This window comes from Chinchilla lanigera, unplaced genomic scaffold, assembly GCF_000276665.1.
Source record: "Chinchilla lanigera isolate Chin_1 unplaced genomic scaffold, ChiLan1.0 scaffold00039, whole genome shotgun sequence".
NCBI lineage: Eukaryota > Metazoa > Chordata > Mammalia > Rodentia > Chinchillidae > Chinchilla > Chinchilla lanigera.
In genome coordinates this window covers 3,028,822-3,054,399 of record NW_004955440.1, presented here as the reverse complement: position 1 = coordinate 3,054,399, position 25,578 = coordinate 3,028,822, and the positions used below count along the sequence as shown (strand labels likewise).

At 37.7% G+C, this 25,578-nt stretch overlaps 1 protein-coding gene across 9 annotated transcripts in view; it reads right to left on the bottom strand.

The window, feature by feature from the left end:
- R3hdm1 (R3H domain containing 1) overlaps positions 1-25,578 on the bottom strand; it is a 167,802-nt gene that overhangs the window by 22,123 nt on the left and 120,101 nt on the right. For all 9 annotated transcript variants that reach the window (XM_013517471.1, XM_013517474.1, XM_013517476.1 and 6 more), the window contains 3 exons: positions 22,876-22,999; positions 7,954-8,108; positions 3,705-3,856 (listed from right to left, as the gene is read on the bottom strand). In XM_013517471.1, the coding sequence (XP_013372925.1) occupies positions 3,705-3,856; positions 7,954-8,108; positions 22,876-22,999 (431 nt within the window). The remainder of the gene's footprint in view (positions 1-3,704; positions 3,857-7,953; positions 8,109-22,875; positions 23,000-25,578) is intronic.

The following is a 25,578-nucleotide window of genomic DNA, read 5'->3' as shown; positions in this document are numbered from 1 at the left end:
AAAAGATTTAAATGTAGGTTCTCTTTTTCATTATTTCATAAAGATTCCCTGAGATACTTTCTTAAAGAGTTCTAATAAAATAAAGTACAGTCTCTTCAAGTTCCTCGTTGTATGCTAGTTGGCCTCCGAGATTACGGATCAAAGATAACTGTGTATTATCCTTTTGAGTTTCAAGATAAAAATGGGAAAATAGAAGGTAGAACAGGAGAAAAACCACTAAAAATGAAGATATCCAACTTGCTTGCTTTTGAAGGCTGCAGGTCCCAAACTAAATTTTTTTCATACAGAAAACAGAAAAATCCCACTATTGAGGTGTGCTCAACACTTCTAGTGACATATGAGCACAATCCCCAGCCAGCTTGTAACTGAAAAGGTGAGGTGATAGTAAAAATAATTCAAATTCCACTTTTCCACACAAAGAGCCTCTGTAAGAAAACAAGGTTGGGGCTGGGGATTTAGCTCACTGGTACAGCGCTTGCCTGGCAAGGGCGAGGTCGTGAGTTCAATTCCCAGTACCGGTAAAACAACAACAACAACAAAAAAGAAAACAAGGTTGTTGAGACAGTTTTCAACACAAAGGTTACTTGTGTCCTTATAGGAATCTTCTATTAGCAATAATCACGCCTCAGATAAACCTCTTTGGCTATGACACTGCCACTGTGCAAAGCTACACAGGAAACTTCTCAAGACCTCAAAACAGAGTGAAAGCTATTACCGTCCACTCAGTATCTAAAACATAATATTGTTGAGATTAAGACTTGTGCCGCAGAGTTTAAGATATACCTCCCAACCAAGATTTACTATACTTGTTTGTATGTTCATACACTGTTTCGTATGAAACTAAGAGTGACAAATACACACTATGACTTTCCTTCAAATCTGCAAAACATTACTGAGCTATCGTCCCTTATGGACAGAGTAAGAGGGGGCTGGTCACTGTAGGCCAGTGTTCTGATATTCACTAGATCACCTGGAAGGCTTAACAAACAAGGGTGTTCACGCTGAAGGTAGGGCCCGGACTAATTAAGTAAGAAAATGCAGGCAAGATAAATGGTATGGTACGTTCTGAGAGCTCACATACTGCCAAGATTGAGAATCACTTGGTAGGTGCTATGCTAATAAGGTGGGGTGCTAGAAACCAGGAAATAAGAGTTCAGGACTTTGTGTTAAATTCTTAGGTTACTCTTCTCTATGTTTTATAATCTCTACATGTATAATAAAAATAACCCCTCTCCCCCGATTTTTTGAGACTGGGTCTTGCTTTAGTTCAGGCTGGCCTTGATCTCGTGGCGATCCTTTTGCTTCAGCCTCCTGAGTGCTGGGATCACAGTGCTTTTTATCACTTTCAAGAAGATAATGTCAAGGTACATGAGGTTATAAAAATGTTAGAATTCTGGGCAAGAAAAACACTTGAAAGAGAGGTTTTCTGTAGAAAACTTTCGGTAGAAAAGTATCATTTTCATGGGAATAAAACTGAAGGTAAAGAATATGATGACCAGGCAGGAAGGAGTCTAATAATAATGCCAGGATTACATACCATGTCTAGGCATCAATGTTGGTCCTTACAACATTCAAATGAGCTCTTCCTTATATTAATCTTGAATTATTTTGTTTCCTATGCATAAATCTAGCTTTCGATAAAAATTATAGTTACCTAAGGACAAGATTATATCCTATTTTTCATATATAAACACACGTATTTAAATACATAAATTTTTGCTGGATTGACTCTTTAGCATTAGCACTCTTTGGCATTAGGAAGAAAGGCAAACTTCTGTGTTGCTGGGCGTGGTGGCACAAGCCTGTAATCCTAGCACTTGGGAGGCTGAGAAGTTTCAGTTGTGCAAGATGATTAATCTCTATCTGCTCAACATTGTGGCTATAGTTAACAATACCGTATCATAAGTTTTTGTTAAAAGAATAAATGTCATTAAGTGTTCTTACCACACTTGTTTTTTGGAGACAGGGTCTCACTATGCAGTTCAGGCTGGCCTTGAACACATATTGTAGAATTTCCTTAATTGTTAGGCCTAAATAATGTCCCACTGTATGTACACAAGTTTTCTTTATCCATTCATCCATGGATGAACACTTAAATTATTTTCACACCTTGCGTATTATCAGTAATGAACATGGAGTGCAACTGTCTCTTAGATTCTGATTTTAATTCTTTGGGATAATATTCAAAGATATTTGGGGTTTACGGATCATACAGTAGCTCCGCTTTTAATTTGGGGGGATCCTCTATACTTTCCCCCATATTCACTGGACCAATTTACATTCCCAATAGTAGTGTGCAAGGGTTCTTTCTTCTCTACATCCTCACTAACATTTGATATCTTTCATTGTTTTCATAGTAGCCATTTTAATCAGTGTAAGTTGGTTTTGCTTTGTATTTCTCTGATTATTATTGATATTGATTAAGAATTTTTTCATATACCTATTGACAATCTATAAATCTTCTCTGGAGAAATTTCTACTTAAATCTTTTACTCATTTAGAAAATTGGGGGCTTAGGGATATAGCTCAGTGGCATAAGCACCTGCCTGGCAAGCGCAAGGTCCTGAGTTCGATTCCCAGTACACCACCCCCCTCCTCCCGCAAAGAGAAAACCCCCCAAAACCAAAACAAACAAACAAACAAAAACAAAAAACTGTTACTGGCTGGGTGTGGTGGCGCATGCCTGTAATCCCAGCACTCAGGAAGCCAAGAAAGGAGGAATTTGAGGCCATCCTGGGCTACATACTGAGACCCTGTCTCAAAAAAAAAAAAAAAAAAAGCCTAGGCCTCCTCAGTCATTCAGTTTAATATTCACTGATACAGAAATTTGTGAATTTCTCTGCTGGTGGTGGGTAGTCCTGACAAGAAGTAAAATCAGAACAGTCTCCCATCTTCTGAGGCATATTTCAATGGAAAAAGGTTCATCAATCCCTTCTTCAGCCCTAAATCCCACTTACAACCACAACTAGTGGACTACACCTCCTATGAGTGACTGCAACTTAGGGCCTCACTCTAAAAACGAGCTCAGCTGCCCCCTCTGGTAACCTCACAGGACGCTTATGACAGTAAATGAAAAGTCTTGCAATACATTCTGAAAAATGGATTAAAGAGACCTGACTCAAGGGCAGATTACTATTTTTAACACGTTAGGTTTGTCAGAGAAGCTTCTGCTCTTCCAAGTTTAAGCTACTGATCGAATACTTTAAAACCTGCTTTAATACAGACGTGCTACGGTTTACTTCTCCATAGGCCTCGCTCCCCTTAAGGATGAAAACTGAGAACCCCAGAGCCTGGAAATTCCCAGCAAGATACTTCACTGTTAGGTTACACACAGGAACTATGATCTCCCCAAACTCCTACAGAAGCTTCAGATATTAAATAAATACTCTAAAGATTGAGGTCTATGAAGAATTAGTACTCCACCTGGGGAATAAAAGGAGGCTTGCCTATTTTGTAGGTAAAGGGGAGACCTGACTTTAGTTTACATATGGAGTGTTTGGCTTATATGCATTGTGTTAAAAAATATTACAACAAGACTGTTACACTATTTTCTCTTCTACACTGGAAAATGATTTCAGTGATTTATCAACTTGAGCCATTAGTCAACTTTGAAACTAGCAAGAGATCGTAATTTAAACTAGCAATAAACCGTAATCCTAGTAGATGACAAGAAGCTGCGGATTAGGTTTCTTGGTCATACTCACCTTAAATTGTTCTGTTGGCCAGGTGAAATGACACTGTAGTACACTGGCATTCCTGCTGTGGGCACAGATCCTTGGTTAGACTGACTAGAGAACACAACAGGCTGTTGGTAAGTCTGATGGGCTACTCCTTGAGAACCTTGAGGCAGTGAAACCTAAAAGTTGAAAGACAATTTAAAGACGTCTAAACCTTGAAGATGTTCATGTCTCCAGCCTCATAAACTTTTTATTTTTATTTATTTTTTTATTTTTTATTTTTTGGTTTTTCTCCGGTACCGGGAACCGAACTCACGACCTTGCGCTTGCCAGGCAGGCGCTTTTGCCTCTGAACTAAATCCCCAGCCCCCAGCCTCATAAACTTTTTAAGCATGAGCAGAAAGGAAAAGGTAACACTGTCTTTTCCTGGTAAGTCTGCCTCAGCACCGCTACCACGTTCCGTTTCCCTTAGTCAGTTACTGCTTTTGGCCAGCACTTCTCAATTATACAGTAGCCCAGATGCCTTAGATCTTGAAAACCGTGACTTATGTCCCTAAGGGAATCATTTTACAATAGAAAATTTACACACAAGGACGACCACCTGACATGGGAAGAGACACCGTTCACGTCAGGCAGAGCCAAGCAAGACTCTCGGAGGTGCACTGGCAAAGACAGCCAGCGAGGACTCTGCAGAGTCGGACAGATAAGGTACCAGCCCCACCACTTTATTTCTGTGTGACGCTGGGCACAGGACTTAAGCACTCGGAGGTCCCTTGGCCCCTCATCTGAGAAACTGGAAACACCGCCTCCAGCACAGAGAGGAGCACCGTGTCTGTTGTGGGACAGCGCATCCGGTGGGTCTGGTACAGGGGGAACTGAGTGAAAGTCAATCTTTCAATTCTCTTATCTATAGGAAAGCAATGGACATAATGGATCCTTCAGTTCTCAAGTTTCTAAATGGAAATAACATAAAGACTTTCTAATTTAAAGATATATATAATATTACAGTTGGATTATGGGGATTTTTATTAAGTTAAGCCAGTACAAAAAGCTACAATGATGATGTTGTCAGTAAAGATGACAATGAGGGTTAACATCACAGAATACTTTCTGCCATGTATCTGGTTCTATTCTAAGCGCTTTAGGTACATTATCTCATTAAGGTGTCCTAACCTATGAAGGTATTTTTATCATCTGTTTTACAGATAGATAAACTGGGATTAAGTAATTTGCCCAGGGTTGTACAGCTAGTAGAGAAAGCAGGATTCCAACCCATGCTCTTTGGTTTCAGAGCATCAGCTCTTTAACCACATCACTGTTCTCTCTCTTTAGTTGTGATTTAAAAGTTAATGATTAATTTTTGCATGCTGGGAAGCTGAGGCAGGAATATGGCCAATATGAGCCTAATCTGGGCAACTTATCCATTCAAAGAGACTCTGTCACAAACTGGGAAAAAAAAGGCTTGGAGGCTTGGAATACAGCTCAGTGTGAGGGTGCTTGGTTCACAGTCCCCAGTACTGCAAAAACAAACCAATTAACTTCAGTCTTGCTTATATAACATGTTCTGAAATGCAACTAGTCCTCAAAATACACAGTAATCTCTTAATTACTTTTCCTTTGGTTCATGATTGTAACAGAAATATACAGGTCTGATTTATCTAACTTTGTGTAATATAACATATTTCAGTTTTTTTGGTCTACAGAAGCAGTATAATATTATGAGATGATTAACTGTATAAATATATATGAAAGGCATACCTGAGAAAAATGAAACAGACTAATCTAGATGCTTTAAGCTACTGGAATAAATTTTTAACTAGGTACAGAAAAAAAAAGCAAAGCACCAAAAGAGAGAATGTGCACCCACAGAAGACATCAATAAGGACAGATGACTTCTCTGGCTTATTTTTAGAGGACAGTTTATCACTCCCACTTGTCTATCAAATGCAGTAGGGAGAATACTTAAGCAGGCTCCCATTGGCTGCTGTCCAGAAACTTATCACTCATTCAGTATGAGGATTGCATGAGATAAATATAAAAATACTTGTACAAGTTGTAAAAAAGCAAGCTACAGGAATTATAGCAACTGTCTTAGCTCTGGAATATTTTCAATATCTAGTTCCATAAAAAAAAAAAACAAAACTAGCAACAAAACCATATTTAATGAAAAAAATGACATTTTTCTCACTAGTCTGTGAGGCCTAAAGGCTAAGGGCAGATCTTACTTATCTTAATCTCTAACATCTAGTATAGCACCTGGGCATCCAACACATGCTCAGTACTAGGGTCCTATTTCGCTAGATAAAAGAAAGAAGAACTGATACAACCTATAAACTGAAAATTTTATGCTAAGTGAAAGAAGCTGGTTATCAAAAACTACATACTGTATGAGTACATTCAAATAGGATGTCCATATAAAGCAGAAAGTGTATTAACTGTCTATAGCAGGGACAAAGAAAACAAAACAAAAAACCAGGGTCCTTGAGAAAGCAGTGTTTTTTTTTTTTTTGAGATAGGGTCTTGCTATATAGTACAGGCTGGCCTTGAACTCGCTTATGTAGCTCAGGCTGGCCTCGAACTCACAGTGATCCTCCTGCCTCAGCCTCCCATGTGCTGGGATTACAGGCATGTGCCACCATGCCCTGCCTCGAAAGCAGCGTTTTGACTTGGTGCTTGATCGTGTCTAATGTCCATCTATAGGGAAAGCAAGGAAAGGGGAGCTCATGTGCCTAGGCTCAAGCACTGAGGATAAGGAATACAAAGCATGGGGAATGTGAGAAAAAAGGAAGATGCCAAACCTAGTTTCATGATGTATCTCTTTCTCACAGTTGCTTTTGATTATCAAGAGGCTTCAAAACTAGACACAGTGTTCAATAACCGTTGAAAATTCCACATTTCTTACTTTAATTTTCTGGAATTACATAGAATATGTTTATATATTTGCTTCTATCTCAGAATATCTTAATTATTATTTTTTTGTTTGTTTTTTGAGACAGGGTCTTGCTCTGCAGTTCAGTCTGGCACAGGACTCACTTTGCAGCCCAGGCTGGTCTCGAACTTGCAGCGACCCTGCTCCTCAGCCTTCCGAGTGCTGGGATCACAGGCGTGCACCACCATGCCTGGCCTATCTTAATTAATTTATGTCCACACTTTTCCTTTAAGAGCTAACTAGAAGCCAGGTGTGGTGGCGCACGCTTGTAATCCCAGCACTTTGGGAGGCTGAGGCAGGAGGATCATGAGTTTGAGCCTAGCCTAGGCTACAAAGTGAGCTCAAGGTCAGCCTGAACTCCATAGGGAGACCCTGTCTCAAAAAGACAAAAAAACCCAAACAAACAAACAAACCAAAAACCCATCATAAAGTTAGCCATGCGTGTGGCACACATCTCTAATGCCAGCAATTTGGGAGGCTCTTGCAGGAAGGACACAAATTCAAGCCTAGCCTGGGCAACTTGGCAACTGGGTGAGACTGTGTCTCAAAAGAAAAAATAAAAATGTGCTGTGGATACAGCTCACTGTGAGGGCCCTGTATTCAAGTTCTAATATTGAAAAAACAAAAGCAAAACAAACAAACAAACCAAAAAATCCCCAAACTCCTCAACAGAACACAACAAAAACCTCATGAGGCTAATACAACAAGACTACATACAAGTTATTCCCTAAAGATGAAAGATGGTAAGATCACTTTCCTGATGGGAAACAGTGTACTAGACACATGCTTACTTAAGGAACAATAATAAGTATTTCTGTTTTAGAGCCGTAAATTACAATCCATGACATTTTAAATACATAACATCATCCATTTGGGGATTGAGGAAAAAAAATCAGTCCTAGTATGACAAGCTGCACATATTTACCTAGTTTAAAAGCAAATTTATAGTTTATTCTATACATATTTCACCACTTTAAATAACTGCCCTTCATTTCCATTTTCCCTTCTATATCGTTCACCCCAGAAAGAGATTTTGTGAAAAATTGAAGAATAGAGTAAGATACCTTCTTGTGTACCCATACAGTTAAAAGTGTGGTGCCAAGAAAGATTTACTTGGCAGTATCAACGTGGTTAAGATATTCTAAATAATAATAAAGCAAATGAATAAAGCAGTAGAATGAGGATAAAACAAAGCCATTAAAACTAACCAAATTCTTTAGACTATAAAATTGTATGTACAGGAACACTTCCCTTGTATTAAAAAAAAACAGAGAAACTGTATTGTAGCTAAACACTTGATTTATCCAAATTTGTCTCTACCTAAAGCAGGGTAAAAAAATACCACACCTGATATGATGGCACTGTAGGATAGGGGATGACCACTCCTTGAATCTGATTTCCAATGCTGTTGGGTTGGCCTCCGACTAGGCTCTGACTCTGGGGCTGCTGAACTCCAACTATTCCTTGGTAGTTTTGCTGCTGGTTGGCCATAACTTGATAACCTGTAATGGAAAAGTAAGTTAAATCTTGCTTTGAGTTTGATTTTATTTGTTTTAATAGGCTGTTTTTGTATTTTGAGCAAGTACTTTGGTGTCCTAAAATGACAGAATTTTACTTGAAGAGGCAAATATTCAAGTTCTTTTTTATGAGATACCATTTAAAAAGCTTAGTATAAAGTCAGTTTCTTTTTTTTTATTTTTGAGGCAGGATCTTGGTATCTAGTTCAGGCTGGCCTGGACTCACCATGTAGTCCAGGCTGGCCTCAAATTCTTGATGATCCTCCTGCCTCAGTTTCCCCAGGGCTGGGATTACAGGTACGTGCCACCATGCCTGACTTTTCTTTCTTAAACTCTGTATAGTACAGAGATTTCCTCTTTGGTTGAGGCATTTTCAGGGTCAGAGCATTGGTAAGTACAAGACTATCACTGCTCAGCTTGTTGTATGTGTGTGTGTGTGTATGTGTGTATGTATGTGTGTATGTATGTGTGTGTGTATGTGTGTATGTGTGTGTGTATGTATGTATGTATGTATGTGTGTATGTATGTATGTATGTATGTATGTGTGTATGTATGTATGTATGTATGCATGTATGTCTTTTTGAGACAGGGTCTCACTATGATGTTCAGGCTGGCCTTGAGCTCACTTTGTAGCCCAGGCTGGTCTCGAACTCACATCGATCCTCCTGCCTCAGCCTCCTGAGTGTTGGGATTACAGGCGTGTGCATCCACGCCTGGCTCAGCTTGTTTTAGTGTTTTATGACAGCTAGTTTCGGGGATCAGGACTGCCTAGAGAATTTGTAGGGCCAAGGACAAAAGGAAAATTTGTAGAAGCCCTTACTAAAAACATTAAGAACTTCAGGTTAGTAAAAGCAGAACTTTAAAGCATGCACATGGCACTCCCCACCTATAGAGGATGTAGGTCTGCTAACAACCCCCAAAATGTGTTGTGATAACTACTTTTTCAGAATAGTTACATCTGTAAAGAAGTCACTCTCAGATATGAATTTTTATATTGGGAATGTGTCAAAGCACAATGCTTTCAGTAATGAGTATCAATGGTATTTTTCCTAATCCTAAGAGAATTCTTTCATGTACACCAATTAGCTCCAGATACATGTAAATTACTAAATGCTACAGCAAGTTCATTTTTAAAAAAAGAAACATAAAAAAACCACTTATTTAACTACAGGTACTGAAAAGTTTTTACAAAGATGAACTGAACTGTAGCACTGCCTATACAACATCGAACAAGTGCAGACCAATGAAATTACTTCCCTGATAACATCATAAATATAATATATATTTATAAATATATTCTGCTATTTTCATTTCCATCCTGAATATTTTGAGGATGGAAACAGACAACAGCATTACTGGACTTAGTTACTTAAAAGCCTTAATGATCCTACTCAAGGATTAAATAATTGAACACATCCAGAATTTACCTTCTTTAAGGATATGAATACAGAGTTTCTCTGGTAACTAAGAAACACATTAACATCAACAACAACAAAATACAAATCCAGTATATTGAGTTCTTTAACAGTGAAAGATTTTTGTAAAATGATGCTGTTTCTGTGGCAACACTGCTATACAGACACATTTCAAGTTACTTATCAATCTAACTCTGTATGAAAAAATGATATATCCCTAGCTCCTTATCTGCAAGAAAGCGATTGATAATATGTTATCTGCTACACCCTTCTCCCTGTGTATTTCCTGTACTACTTAAAGTTGGAGGTGGGTAAAGGAAGAAAGCAGAAGAAACTTCTTTCTCAGGTCTGAGTCTAACAGTTAACCCTGAAAATTCAACCCCATTTTCAGCTCATCAAACGACAAGTATTTTGCATTCACACACCAGATCCCAAACGCCAACAAGGTATACACATATTCCTATCCAGAGGAAATTAAAGGAAGAATGAAAATGGTATGTGAACACGAAACCTTGGGGGAACCCAACCTCACCCAAGCATATGCTGCAGTGTCAGAATCTGGGCCCAGCTGTTGATAGACTGGGAAACTAACAATAGAACTGGCTGAATTATACCCTCCCGATAAGCGAAGCAAAGTAAACTGTGGGTACATGGCAAAATTACTGTAAAATACTTTCACTTAATCACATTCCCCTAGGAAACAATAGATGTTTTGTGTGTGTGTGTGTGTGTGTGTGTGTGCGTGCGTGCATGCACGCGTGCTCTCTGTTGGGCATAGAACCCATTGCCTTGTCCATGCTAAGCATGTACTTTACCACGTAGACAACTTTCCCAGCCTATTACTCTTTTTTTTTTGTACTGGGAATCGAACTCAGGACCTTGTGCTTGCCAGGCGGGCGCTTGTGCCACTGAGCTATATCCCCGGCCCACTATTACTCTTGTATAGTTTATAAAAAAGGTTAAGGTCACAGGTTGTCTCAAAAAGGATACAAGCTGTCAAAAAAGAAATGAATTTGCATGCAAATGTGATTCTGATTTTTAAAAACTTATCTAATTTTGCCAATTTTTGAAGACTCATTGTAGAAGTATTATGTCTAAAATTTTCTCTTATGAAAATACAATGTGAAAAAAAAAAAGAAAATAAAATGTGGCAAGAAGGTTTTCAATAAACAGCTACAGAAACTATGTTACAGTGGTTTAGTGTAGGGTTATTTGGACACTATATCACAGAATTTACATCTGCATATTTCCAATGTTATTTTAGATTCCTTAAGGCAATCATCGAATGTCAATTAAATGCACAGTTACTGATTCCCCCTAACATATCCATACATGCACCATGCACATTTTGAAAATACAACATGAAATCTAAAACACCTAGCCCCTGAACCTGGTCATTAGTTATAGGTAGTAGTAAAAAACGGACAGGCTACTTGCCAGCTGGATTATATAAAGAGGAGCATGACATTGCCGCTATCTTTGAAATTAAGAGTCTTAGCTCTGGATTCCACAAAATGTTCAATGTAATTAGCAAATCTACACTGTGATTATATAATGACCCGGAGCTGAAGCTCCAATATTGCAAAATTGAAAAAACCAACCTACACTGACATTCTATCTCACTCCAGTCAGAATGGCTATCAGCAGGAGTATGAATAACAGGAAATGCTGGCAAGAACTCAGGCAAAAGGGAATCTTTCTATACTGTTGGTTGAAATGTAAATTTTTTTTCTTTTTTGGGTACTGGGAATTGAACTCAGGACCTTACGCTTGCCAGGCAGGTGCTGTGCCGCTGAGCTAAATCCCAGGCCCTTGAAAGGTAAATTCGCATAACCACCATAGGAATCAGTATGGAGGTTCTTCAAACTCAAAAGTAGAGCTACTAGCTATACAACTCCTTGGTATATTCCTAAAAGAATTAAAGTCACCATGCAATAGTGCTACCTGCATACCCATGCTTAGTGCAGCACAATTCACAATAGTAAAGCTGTGGAGACACCCTAGGTGCTTGTCGACAGATGAATGCATAAAAGAAAATATAGATACAATGTGGTAGTATTCAGCCATAAAATATGAAATCATGTAACTTGCAAGAAAACGGATGGAACTGGAGATCATCATGTAAAGCCAGACTCAGAAAGTCAAATATTGCATGTTTTCTCTCATATGTTGAATCTAAAAAATAAATAAATAAATAAATAAATGAGTAAAAAAATCACAGGAAAGTAGGGTGACTATCAGACAAGAGGAAGGGGGTGAAAGGAAGGGCAGAAGGGAGAAGGAAGTAATGGGGAGTGAAAACGATCAATATATGTCACAGGCATGAAGAAACATCAAAAGAAACCCCGTGCTCTGTGTAACTAACATGCACTGATATAATTTCAAAGAAACAACAAAAACTCTGCTGGTAACAAACTTTCTTCTTGCCAATTCTTCCCTCATACTTTGCCCATGCTTTGAAAAAAATGAAAATGACATACTTCATAGGAGTAAAAGAAGAAATTTTAACACTTGCCACTGCCCTTTTAAAAGAAAACAACCCACCTTAGCTATCACTCTGCTGTACATACATGCAGCTATCTATCTATCTATCTATCTATCTATCTATCTATCTATCTATCTATATCTGTCTGTCTGTCTGTCTTTTTGAGACAAAGTCTCACTATGCAGTTTAGGCTAGTCTTCAACTCACTTTGTAGCCCAGGATGGCCTTGAACTCCCAATGATCCTCCTGTCTTAGCCTCCCGAGTGCTGGAATTACAGGCATGCCCCACCACGCCTGGCTCAAAAATGTACATTTATACTTAGAGAAATAGTAGGAGAAAACATGGTAAGAGAATGGAACCAAAATAATGTAAGCTTTGACACAAAAACAGAAACTTACTAGGTGTTCTAAGTAAGAATGACCAGTTTTGCGCTGCTCGTATTTAGTAAACGGGTTCTGACACCAAAGTTGTAAGGTAACACTAGCTTATACAATTAAACACATTTCATCATCTTTTCTTTAAAATGATTCCTTCAATACTAATCGCTCAGTCTGGAATTCATGAACCACTCATTAAGCCTTTCCTAGACAACTGCGCAGGAGCTGAATCATAGATGTTGTGTAATTAACTTTAAAGTACTGTATTTATTTTGTCTTTTTGAGACAGGGTCTCAATATGCAGTTCACGCTGACCTTGAGCTCACTTTGTAGCCCAGGCTGGTCTTGAACTCAAACTTGCAATGATCCTCCTGCCTCAGCTTCCTGAGTGCTGGGATTACAAGTGTGCACCACCACGCCCAGCAAAGTACTCTATTTATCTGATAAAGAACATGAAACTTTTAATTTATATTAAGGTGTAAAGTTTCAAAGTATTATTTTCTGAAAAAATATGGACCTTAAAAACATTTTTCAAAAAACCTTATTTGATCATAAAATAGATATTCAGACTATACAAAAAAAGTTACTGTAGAATAAAATCACTAGTAAAACAGTAACACAGACAATCACTATTTACATGTTGTATGTACAGCTGGCTTCATTTTCTATGCAGAGAAACATATGCAGAAAGAAACAAATATATTACTTATACAAGTGAGATCATAGGACATACTGTTCAAAACCCTTTTCCCCATATAATGCTTCCATATCTGATCAAAAGAGACTTTACAAAGCTATAGGAAGGAAATGTGTAAATAAATTTTCTTAAAACATATTTAGATCTGCAATTTAACAACCAAAGTATGAAAACAGAACTCAATTGATCTCAATTGTACTTTAAGGGCGAAGGTGCACATCAAGAAGCTAAAAAGACAAAAGACTAAAAATATTTTAGGAAAAACTGTTAGTTTCCTGTGTCTGGTATGGAGGGTCAGCCCCAAATTTCTTCGCCTTTTCCTTTAGGGTACTATGTGATTCCTGTTGCTTCGATGGCATGATTAATAGCAATAGCTAACCCTCACATAACCGTTTATTAGGTTTCAGGTCCTATTCTGAGTATATAAGACTACTCATTGAGTGTTCAAAATTTCACAAAATAGGTATAAATATTGTCCTTATCTTTCAGATGAGGAAACAAAGGTACAGAGGGGTTAACAGCTTTTCCAAAGCTATCAGCTGGTTAAGTGGGTAGCTGAGATCTGTAAACATCAGTCTCATTCTAAAATTTACTTCTTAGCATAAACATTTATGTGGGGAGAGTATTATAACAATACATAAATAAGCAGGACCTGCCTCTCTTCAATTTTCTGAGAATTTTGGTTAACAAAGACTTTTACTTTAGTTTGCAAGAAAACACTGAATTGGGGCTGGGGATTTAGCTCAGCGGTGCAGCGCCTGCCTGGCAAGTGCAACGTCGTGAGTTCGATCCCTGGTACTGGGGAAAAAAAACAAACCAACCAAAGAAAACACTGAATTATTGTAAATAATGTCAAACAACGAAGAAACTCTTTGTTCATTTCCAAATATAAGTGTTGTTACCTAAACAGAAATCAGAATGAAAGATGAATCAGTAGTGGTGAACCTATGGCATACATGCTATTTGTTTTTCTTTTAAGACAAAAGATGTTAATGTATGAGCTGTTTTTCCTAAGTTGAATTGCAGTGTTGGTGCTTCGTGATAAATCAGTGCGTTTGGGGTTGCAGTTTGGGCACTAGTCTCTAAAAGGTCCACTACCACCGATCCTGATAGTAGCTACGTGAATTTCAGGGCTAAACAAACCAGGTGAAAAGATTCATGCAGTGAGCTATGACATAACAACCTTTCCCTAAGAGGGACCCTCCACTTGTTTTGCCTAACACCCCCAGCCTTACGATATTTCACATGGATAAAACAACTGAGGAGAACAGAAGGCTCAAATGGTGATGTATCTCAGGCTGCACAATCCACAGGTCTTTGTCTCTTGGTCTGAGCATTCCGATATCAATTTCTAATGTTCTTCTTTGGGTTACAGCTGTATTTTTTAAAACATTTATTTTTGGGCTGGGGATTCAGCTCAGCGGCATGGTGCCTGCCTAGCAAGTGTGAGGTGCTGAGTTTGATTTGCCAAATTCTAGATAAGCCTAAAGGGGACTTTTCTGGCAGAATTTTCACAGACGTTGGCTGTCTTCTCCACAGTTAGGCTGCTTTGCCACGAAGTCAGACTTTACTCAGCAGGGCAATGTCAGCTTTAACCTGGGTACCTTGAAGGCAAGTATAGCTGTTCTGTTTCATGGGTGAAGTCTTCAAGTTCTGTGAAGCAACAGCTTTTTCCCGTCTACTAAGTAGCTTCCCATTTTTTTTTTTTTTTCACTTGTGAAGCAGGAAAATCCCACCAGATTTGAATCCGGCTGGGCTGGTGCAATCAAGACCCAAGAAACCTCCCTAAGACGGTCACAACTAAAAGCATTATTTGACTCATGATGCTTTATACGATGTCTACCACAAGAGAGAAATTTTACTGGCATTATGAAAGGTATCTAATCTGTTTTCCTAGAAGTCATAATGAGATATTTGATCACTCATCCCAATAATTTAGACGAACAATTCTATAACAGGCTAAAAAGTATACACTTTTGGATTGTACTCTCTAAGAGGATATTAAAGGCTATTAAAAGATTAGTGATCTTTCTCTAATACTAGATGTCTGTGAAATCTACATTGGTTAAAGTTACTGTAATCAAAAGCAAAACTACAGATACTCAGTTGGAAAGCACTAAAAAACAAAATCCCACCGGGTGTGGTGGTGCATGCCCATAATCCCAGCACTTGGGAGGCTGAAGTGGGAGGCTGAGGCAGGAGGATCAATGTGAGTTTGAGACCAGTCTGGGCTACAAAGTGAGCTCAAGGCCAGCCTGCACTGCATAATGAGACCTTGTCTCAAAAAAACCCAAAAACCCAAAAAACCAAAATCTCCTACAATATTATTCTACTATTCCAATCTATTATTTATGTATGACAAAATCATCAATAAAATAATCTATCAACAGAAAGGATCATTTAATTACAAGCACACCTCACTTTAGATACATTTGCTTAATAAAATTTACATGTTTAAAGAATTATTTAGATGGGTGTGGTAGCACATGCCTGTAATTCCAGCCCTCTGGAGGCCGAAGCAGGAGGATCCTTACAAGTTGAAGGCCAGCGCTATAATGTGAGCTAAAGGCCTGCCTGAACTACACAGTTAGATCCTGTCGCGAAGAGATAAAAAGAAATAAACAAAGGAATTATTGAGATTTAGGCTACTGAATGTCAACTGTTATCAACTGGCATTTATTAGAGGTATGGCACTTGGCTCAGGTCCTTTCTCTAAGTATTTAGACATAAGGAAAGTAGGTACACAGATCTGATAATTTCAAAAGTACACTTTGAAGACTACTAAGTGTAAGAAAAAAAAATCCAATGATCTAGGAAAAAGGGAGAAGGTTGGGTTTTAGGAAGGAGAAAGAAATTCCCAGAGAAGGAAAAGTACTATTAGGTGTAAAAAAACAAAACAAAACAAAGTCACAAGAAGCGTATTTCCAGCATTCTGAAACTCAGTATTTCATGAACGTGGTTACAATGTAAATTATTTTTATTCACAAAAATGTTTTAATATGTCAGAGTTTGAAAAATCGTCCTTATGACATATCTGGATTTAACCACAATGTTCAAGGAAAATAGGTTATCTTTATGAAAAACGTGTGCTCCTCTTGTGGGAGAGCACCTCCCTTGTGAAGCGAGCAATGCCAGTAGTACGTGATACCAAATACAATTAAGACACACATCTCAACACAGGTGCGCTTTAACACTGCCATTTTCCTGTGTTAAAGGGTGCACAGCCGCAATGTTATCGCATTTCTTCCAGCATTTGCACAAGAAAGCCCAATCAATTCTGTACGCTGAAGAGAAATAGGACAACATAAATTGATGGCGCAGGTACTTTCCTGGAGAGTTCCAAAGAATATTCTATTTCTAACTCTCACTTCAACTGAGAATAGAGTAACGAAGAAATACAGTGCTCAGCAGAAAAGGACTGCACAGACACAGGCTGGCTGTATTTTATGCAGGTGACCTGAACTAGTATTTACGTTAAAGGAAAGCATTCTTACTAACACAAATCAGGCATAATCAGGAAGACAGTGAAAAGAATTGAAAGACTGCCTTGACAGAAGAGCCATAAATCTAAGGGTATTTCTCTAACCAGTACTGTTATTTATTTATTTATTTATTTTTTCAAAATAAAACTTGTGGCCAGGTGTGGTGGCACATGCCTGTAATCCCAGCACTCAGGAGGCTGAGGCAGGAGGATCAGATTGTTGCAAGTTCGAGATCAGTCTGGACTACAAAGTGAGCTCAAGGCCAGCCTGAGTGGCATAGCGAGAACCCGTCTCAAAAAGAAAAAAAAAAAAACCCCAAAACCCCCAAAAACCCAAAATAAAACTTGTATAGAAGAAATGTGAAGGTAGCTGGTCTTTAGCCAGTTTGCTAAATCTACATTTATTTGTGATTAGGCATCTACAAAGCAACTTAGGACTGTTTAGAAATCATCAAAATCTCAAGTCATAACTCTGTTTTTTTTTGGTGCCAGGGAATTCAAGTTCATAATTCTGGTGAGTCTTGTTTATGGCACTCTTTTAGTGGGTGGGGACGTTTAGCTAAGGCAGCCCCTCAAGTGCATCTGGAAGGCAGCACGGCTGCCATCACACCTTTACTATCCTTTCTCCTCTGCTTTCCTACTCCTGTGCTCTGAAATAAATATGTATGTACCAGAGAGCAACGCTAATAAAAACTACCAAACAGGTTAGAGCTCTCAGCTGTTTACATGACCACCCTATTGAAGCGTTGATACAACTCAAGCAAATCTGTGAGTACTTACCAGATACATTTGGCTCCAGATTTCAGTTGCGGCAGATTAATGGAGAAGGGAAAAGGGAAATAGGTGGATTTGTAGATATTACACAATGTCTGAATTTCTGCTGGTCACACAATACTAAGAAATGCTCACGGAATCAATGAAAAAATAAGGATAGCTAGTGTTACTACTTCCTACTAACATAAAGACAAAATTCTTTTTTTTTTTTTTTGGTCAAAAGTAGCCAATAAAGAAATTACTGACTTATTCCCAGAGTCTATTTGACATAATGAACCTCCTATCAATATGCTCCCTTCTCTGTTTGCCATTTTGTTCTTTCTTGCCTTTTATAGCCTAGTTACTTTTAAATTTGTGCCTTGCAATGTTGCCAGTGTGCGACTTATCTTAGAGAGCATCCTAAAATGTTCTTTCTATAGTATTATTCATCAGTAGACTGCAAGAGACTGTTGGTAACAAACCTTGATCAACTCGGAACCACATGGTTGTGAAGTACTAGGAAGGCTAAGACTGAAGACATAATAGGCCGTAACTGATATTCTCTGAATTTTTCAAATGGTTCCAAAGCTAAAGTTATCTATAGTTTCACATAATTATTTTGTATTTCGCAGACATGCAATAAGAATAGTGTCTGGAAAAAAAATGGAATTATACCCTTGGTAGGATCTCAAGCAGCTTGAAGTGCATTTAGGTGTCTTAGGCCCTTTTGATGGCATGCTTTAATGAATAATAATGTTCCTAAAAAGTTGTATATCAACAGGGGGATATAAATGACTTCTGCTAATGAGTATGGCATGCTTAACACACTCAATTTTTTAGATGAATTCCAAATGAAACACAATCTGCCCTCCAAATCTGCTTTAGAAAAGAAATTTGAGCAATTCCCTTCAAGTATCTCTACACAAGGCAAATTATGTTAAGCCAAGATTGTCATTTTAATCAAAGTCTTTATTTCTGAGTATGATGCATGATTAGAAGGCAATTACAATTACCGAATAATATAAACAAATGTTAGTACTTTAATACAGCATTAAAAAAAAATGAAATAAAAAGCAAAAAAGCAGTGGAAACCTGAGTAAAAAGAAGCCAGGAAGCAGCTGAAAAAGAGACCGGTTCACTGTGAGAAATGTAAACCTCTCAGACAGTGCTACGGCCCCGAATCCAACAGCTCAGGAACAAGGCCAATTATTGCAAAGTATTAAACATGTGTAGTGAAGCAGCAAACTTTGCAAGAGTCACAGAATAAAAGCAGCTACCTATAAAAGAGCCAGGGTTTCATAAACCTGAAATCTTGTGTTTGATTACTACTTATAGAAGCTTCTTTATAGTATACAAAACTCTTTGTATGTGGTATACTGCACAGGACTCAAGCTGTATATTTTATGATAAAGATAATAAATCTCTATTACTGCAATTGGCAAGTAACAGATCATTTTAAATAGTTGTTCACGTGACTCCAGTTATTGACTGTAAGTTGCTAAGCTACTGTAAACCAATTCTCAAATATTCACCTTTTAAAAATAGGAATGATTTACAGGAGACACAGACTCATGGAATTTTAGAGTACACAGAGGTGTCACAGACAATACAATAAAACTCTTTTACTTGGAAAGGGAGTAAATGGAAATCGAGAGCCCTTAAGTGGTATGACTAATACTAGTCAAAAACAAAACAAAAAATTCCCTAAGCAACATCAGGATTTTGATTTATACTTTGCTGTTTTTTAACATTATACAAACCACTGTCCAAAAAGTATTTATGTAGTAAGAATTTCTTCAGTTTTTGTCAGGAGGGGTTAACTCAATCTTATTTATTTATTTATGGAGGTTAAGTAGGAAAATTTATTGGAGAACAGGAATGGGGAGTAAGAATAGCTCCTGAGAGACAGGAGGGTTCCCAAATGAATGGGATGCTTGACTCAATCTTTTTAAATGACTATAGTCGGTAGTTTTGCATTTATAACAGAAGAGTAGTATATTCACTTTCCAGCAGTAATGTTAATACTATGTATTTCAGTTTCTTAACAGGTAAGAGGTTTATTGTCAAGGAGACCAATACAGCTGCGGTCTACTGGCACGTACATCCACACAGGACCAAAGCGTTCTATCACTGAGAAATGTTTCCGACCTTTTCTCTATCCTCACAAGGGCAAGCAGCAGAAAATCCTGGTGTCCTCCTCTTTCCTACACCCTCCTGGTCTAAGAATAGCTGCACTTCGTCGGCTTTGTTAACTTACAGCAGGATGTTTTTAATTCGTATATGAACATTTAAATATTATTTGTGAATGTATAACAGGCATTGTGAAATAGGAAGAAAATGTTCAAATGGAGAGGGGAATGAAGGAGGGGGAGAACTCAAAAGTAAAAAAAATGAGAAAAGGAAAACGTGGAAACTAAGCTTTTGTAAATGGGGAGGGAAGGAGGGTTTTAAGAGAGGGGAGAGGAAATGGGAAAAACGAAACAAGCTATAGCACAGGTGCAAATTCTCTATGATGAATGTGATCATAATGTATATCTAAAATGTACCAATAAAATCTGATTTGAGGAAAAAAAATATTATTTGTGCCACCGTAAAGAAAATTTGTTCCAAATCTGCCAATGTTTTCATTATTTGGTCAAGTAAAACGCTTCACTTTTTTATGTAATTAAAAAAAAAATGCTTCTTGATACTTGGTAGGGTATACAACTGTTGTTTGGCAAAAAACAAAATGTAAGGTATATAATCAACTTTTCATTTTAATCAGAGTAAGGTCCTGGGATATAGAGCAATATAAGGAAAAAAATCCAAAAAGGAAACACAAAGTATTATGCTTACATATGAAAAAGTAAACTGCTGGGACAAAAATGTACCTCAATCTGTTACCCATCTCAAAATCAGAAACAGAAATCTGCCTTACTTCCTCCAGCTTTGCGCTTTTCTTTGAGGGCACAAACTTTGTAGCTTGATATAAAAAATAACCATTAGCTAACTATAAAATTCTTTAGATTATAACTTAAAAAAAAAAAGAGTTCAAGTTCTTACTAGTTCTATAAAAAGGTTCAATATAATCACCAGCACAATAGCTGGTACTGGCACCACTGACTTTTGATTTAAAGAGAAATTTTCCCTTTCAGGTGAGAAGGCTTTGGGGATTTACTTCTCTTTTACTTCTCTTTTTGTATGAATGACACACAACTCATTTAAATTGTAAAAGAGAATACTGTGTAAAATAACTCAGAGGACAAACCCTAGTTATAAATGATTCTTTTTCTTCCTTTTGATTTTTTTTTGGTGGGGGGTGGGGAACGACAGGGCCTTGCTACATAGCTCAGGATGGTTTTGAACTTACTATGTAGCCCAGGCTGGCCTCAAACTCGAGGCAATCCTCCTGTCTCAGCCTCCTCCCTCAGTGCTGAGATTACATGCACCCCCATGCCCAGCTTGTAACTGACTCTTAAAGAGTCAAACATAATGTGAAAACTATTCAAAGATATGATTCTCTTCGTGTCTGTATCATTCAGATGCAATCTGGCTTAGTTTCTTTCCCTATCTTCATAACTAACCTGTGCGAAAGCTTCACAGTTACAAATATCACTGATGGCAAACACATGCTACATTTCAAGCAGATATTTTGGCCTGAAGTAGACATTTTTAAAATTGTTTTCCATTCAATGGGATTATTATTATTATTATTATTATTATTACTACTACTACTACTTTTGGTCTATATCAGTCCTTACTGGTGATTAAAAGTTTTTATTTGCAGGCGCTCCGATCATGGAAAGGAATACAGATTTTGTCATGGAAAAGAAGAAAACTAAAAAGCTCACACAAATACAGAAGAAAGGATTTTTCCTGTCTCATTATAGGGTATAATAATGAACTAATAGTCACACGGAAGGTATCTAAAAGAGTGGTATGAAGATAAATTTCTTTTATTAACGATCATGTATGGTATCAACTATAACCTGTGTTAAAATTTTGGAAGAAAAAAATTCTGATACAATAAATATGAAATGTTAATATTTGCAGCCCAGGAAAACTCAGAAAATTACTTCTGTTAGGATAAAATAGATGCATACAAAGCTAATGGGCAGTGCCACAACTACAGTTCCCATGCATATAAGAATAACTTTTAGCTGGGGGGGTGGTGGCTCAGGTCTGTAATCAAGGAGACTTGATTGTAATCAGGAGACTGAGGCAGGAGGATCACTGCATCCTCCTGCAAGTTCGAGGCCAGCCTTGGCTAAATAGTGTTCATGGCCAGCCTAAACTACATTTGAGACCGTGTTTCAAAAAACCAAACCAAACTAAACTATAAAGAACAACTTTCGATGTCCTGTATTTTATTTATTTATTTATTTATTTTTGTTACCAAGAATTGAACTCAGGACCTTGCGCTTGCCAGGCAGGCGCTTGTGCCGCTGAGCTATATCACCGGGGGCGGGAGGGGGGTATGTCTTTTAAAATCAGAACATACACTATATTATTTGACATGGGCTATATCTATTAAACATCAGGTAAACCTCAAAAGAGTCATACTGAGACTAAAGATAAATTCTAACTTGGTCACAGTGGCCTATGTTTGTACTCAACATCCCTAGGATGAACATTTGTCACACATATAATACAGGGCTCATAACACACAAAAGGGAGAACTGGTATACTAAGCACAAGACAACTCCCAGAGGCAACAGAAATGCAGTTTCCCTACAGGTTTGTCCGGAGTGGGACTCTCATCTGGTAAAGGAAGTTGATAAGTCACAGTGACTGTGGGACACCCCACCATCTCCCACCAGTGCAGAGAAGCAGAGCACTTCTCATCAGATGGGTCACAGCAGAGGTTACCTGACGTGGAGGTAACCTTTGGAGATATGCCCATTATCAAAAGCAGCAAACTGCCTTGGTGGAGGTAGAGATGAAGATGTCTCCATGGGTCACATCCACACAGTATAACAGTCCAAAAATGACAAGCAGCTAAAAATGCACTAAAGCAATCAACTGTAAAATTTTTCTTCAACTACAGCATTGTGAAAGCCTGGATGAATATCTTATTCAACAACTGGGCTACAAGTACACATGCAGATGGAAAGCGTAGAGAAATGAGATCATTAAAATTAGTAACCGTTTTTCTTTACACAGAGATCACTTGTTTTCACTCAGTGTTTGAAGAAAATTTGCAAAGAGGTAAAAGGAAAAGAGCACTGAATCTTTCCCTATCTCTCTCTCTGTTACCACTCTGCATGGGTTTATCAGGCTGCAAACAGGGGTCTCACTACCACGGCAGTGAGGACTGCGCAGCTGCTCACCCGACTCCTGGCCTGGCAGAATCTGCCCATTGTGGCTTCTGCTCCCTTAGCATACAGACCGGACAGGGTGGTGCTTTCTGGAGGATTCTAAGATTTGTCCACTCTTTTTGCATACCTATATAAGTGCAGGGAGTTGGGATTCTTAGTATGGTAGGATCTTAATGTTAACAACGAAATAAGACAAAAAAGCAGTAATAAGAGCTAACAACGCATGACATCAGAAATGTAACTCACCTGTTTGCTGCGTAGGCTGTGGCAGTGGTTGGTTTAGATGTGAACTGTAATGGACAGAAGGGATAGGGCGGAACTGAGGTTGACTGGAGTGATAGTGGCCTGGAGCACAGTAACAGGCTGGCATCTATAATCATAAGCATTGAGGGGGAAAAAAATCAGTTTTACTTGAAAAATAAATTTCTTTCTTTGAGGAACATCACAGTGTAGAGTAATAATTCTTTATAGTACGAATTTTTGAAAACGTAGGAGACCAGATAATGAGGATGGAGGCCTAACTGACCTGCTCTGTGAGCACAAAGGAGAAAAATAGCAAGCTGTGCTCCCTTGGCAGCAGGCAGGCGTGCCGACGCGTTGCAAGCTCCAGGGAGAATCAGCACAACTGATACGTTGTTTACCTGGGCACGTACTATGCATAACAGGAGGCAGATGAATCTCCCGCCACCCTAACCGCTTGCTCCTGTGTCTAAACAAATAAAAGCAATGGGGCCACATAATCAGGGGTCTCTGTCTACTACAGGCAAGAGTTCCCCGCCCCCCTTTCTCAAAGTTATCTGTGTTGTCTTTAATCTCCACTCGCACCCTCTGAATAGGCACTCCTAGCAGGCTAGTTTCCTACATGAAAACATTATTTTTAAATTTAATTGAAAAAATTTAAAAGCTCAAAAATACAGTATGCTTTAAAGAGATACTTAATAATGTGCCCACCAATCATTTCAGATTTTAAATTTTTTGCCATATTTACTTCAGATTTGTCTCTCATTCACAAACCAAATATTAATGACATAGCTACAGGCTAACTACAAACCCTTTGTCCTACCTTTTAAAGACACCATTATCTTGTGTTTGATGGGTACTACTTCTATATTTTAAAACTTCTATTATCCACCTATAGCTATGATATATCCATACATGTATTACTGAGTATTTAAAGACCTACATTTATGGTGTTCTACTTTATATAATTTCACGCCTTATAGCTTATTTTGAAATATATAATCTCAAAATATAACATAATATTTTATACTAATTTATTATATATTTTATTGTGCAATTCACATTGTTTATTTTGCAATTTTAACTGTTTATTTTGCAATTCATGTTTTTTTATCGATTTTGTTGAAATCTGTGTTGCCAGGTCATTTGATTTAACTATTTAACCATCATTTACTATATAAATAAGCCAGTTTATCCATTCCCACACTAATGCACTGCAGTACCGTTTCCATTCTTTATTTTTCTCACACATATTTCTAATGTAAATTATAATGATGAAAAGGTGAGCTTGGTTTATTTTTCCTTCTGGAGCTATTCACATCAGTCGTGAATTTCTCCTAAATTAATTTGACCTAGGTAATGGTAAAGAATAAACAACTCGGTGATAAAAAATATGTTAGTTAATTTTAGAGTTTCATGGGTTCCCTCAGGCTCCATTCTTTTAATTGGATTACTTCTAAAAAGAACAGAAGTCTGTGGAGGATTCAAGGAGTGCTCATCTCATCTGGAAACCAGTCAGGTACAATATTTTTAGATTGGTCAGAAGCTGAGAACCTCCCAAATCTCAGGTAGTTTTCCTGTCTGAGAAACATCAGAATAGGCATACTTATGAGACCTCTTAATTTTTCTTGGAGGTATCAGCAAGTAACTGGTCAATTATGAATTCAGATCTTATTCATTAGTATGCTCTTCCTTTTTCCCTCTTAATTAAAAAAAAAAATCACTTAAGGCAAGAATTGCAGCACTATACTTTCTGTTTATACCGTATATAAATGCAAAACATATGAAAATAATAGCAGAAAGATAGAAAGAGCGTAAATGGAATTATAAGAATGCTATATTTTCTTCCCTATTTTTGGTACCAGGAATTGAACTCAAGACCTCAGGCTTGTCAGGCAAGCGCTTAAGCTGCTGAGCTATATCCCTGGCCCTGTACTTTATTCCTGATTTCAATAGTAACTTCAGGTAGAATATGATAAAGTAAGGTATGTATTACAGTCCCTAGAAAAAGGCAAAACAAAAGATTTACAGGGATCTAGATAAAAAAAAAAAGATGAAATACTAAAAAGGTTCATATACAAATGACAGGAACAGAAGCATACAGAAATATGAAAGAAAATGAAAAAATGAAAAGTAACCTGACATTCTTAAATCTAATTATTCCAATGAACATGCTAAGTATAAAGGGTCTAATACATTATTAGACTAAATAAAAAATCAAAACCCAACTATATAATGGATATAAAAGGTGAACTTGAAAATATAAACTTGGAAATAAAAGTATAAAGAAAGATATATCATTTAAATGTTACCCAAAAGAATGCTTATGCCTGCCATTTAATATTATGTAAAATAAGATTCAAGCCAAAATATACTACACACAGAGAAAAACATTTTTGAATGATACAAGTAAATGTATCAAGAAGGCATAAAAATGTAAATTTCTTTATGTCCAAATACTATAAAAACCTGGCAGAACTTAAGGGAAGCAGACATCCAAAAACAAAATATTAAAGAAGTGAATGACAACCTAAGTAAATGTAAAAACATTCCTTGTTAAGACTAAAACATTAAAGATGGTAACATGGCCAGGTGTGGTGGTGCACGCCTGTAATCCCAGCACTCAGGATGCTGAGGCAGGAGGACTGCTGCGAGTTCCAGGCCAGCCTGGGCTGCAAAGTGAGGTCAAGGATAGCCTAAACTGCACAG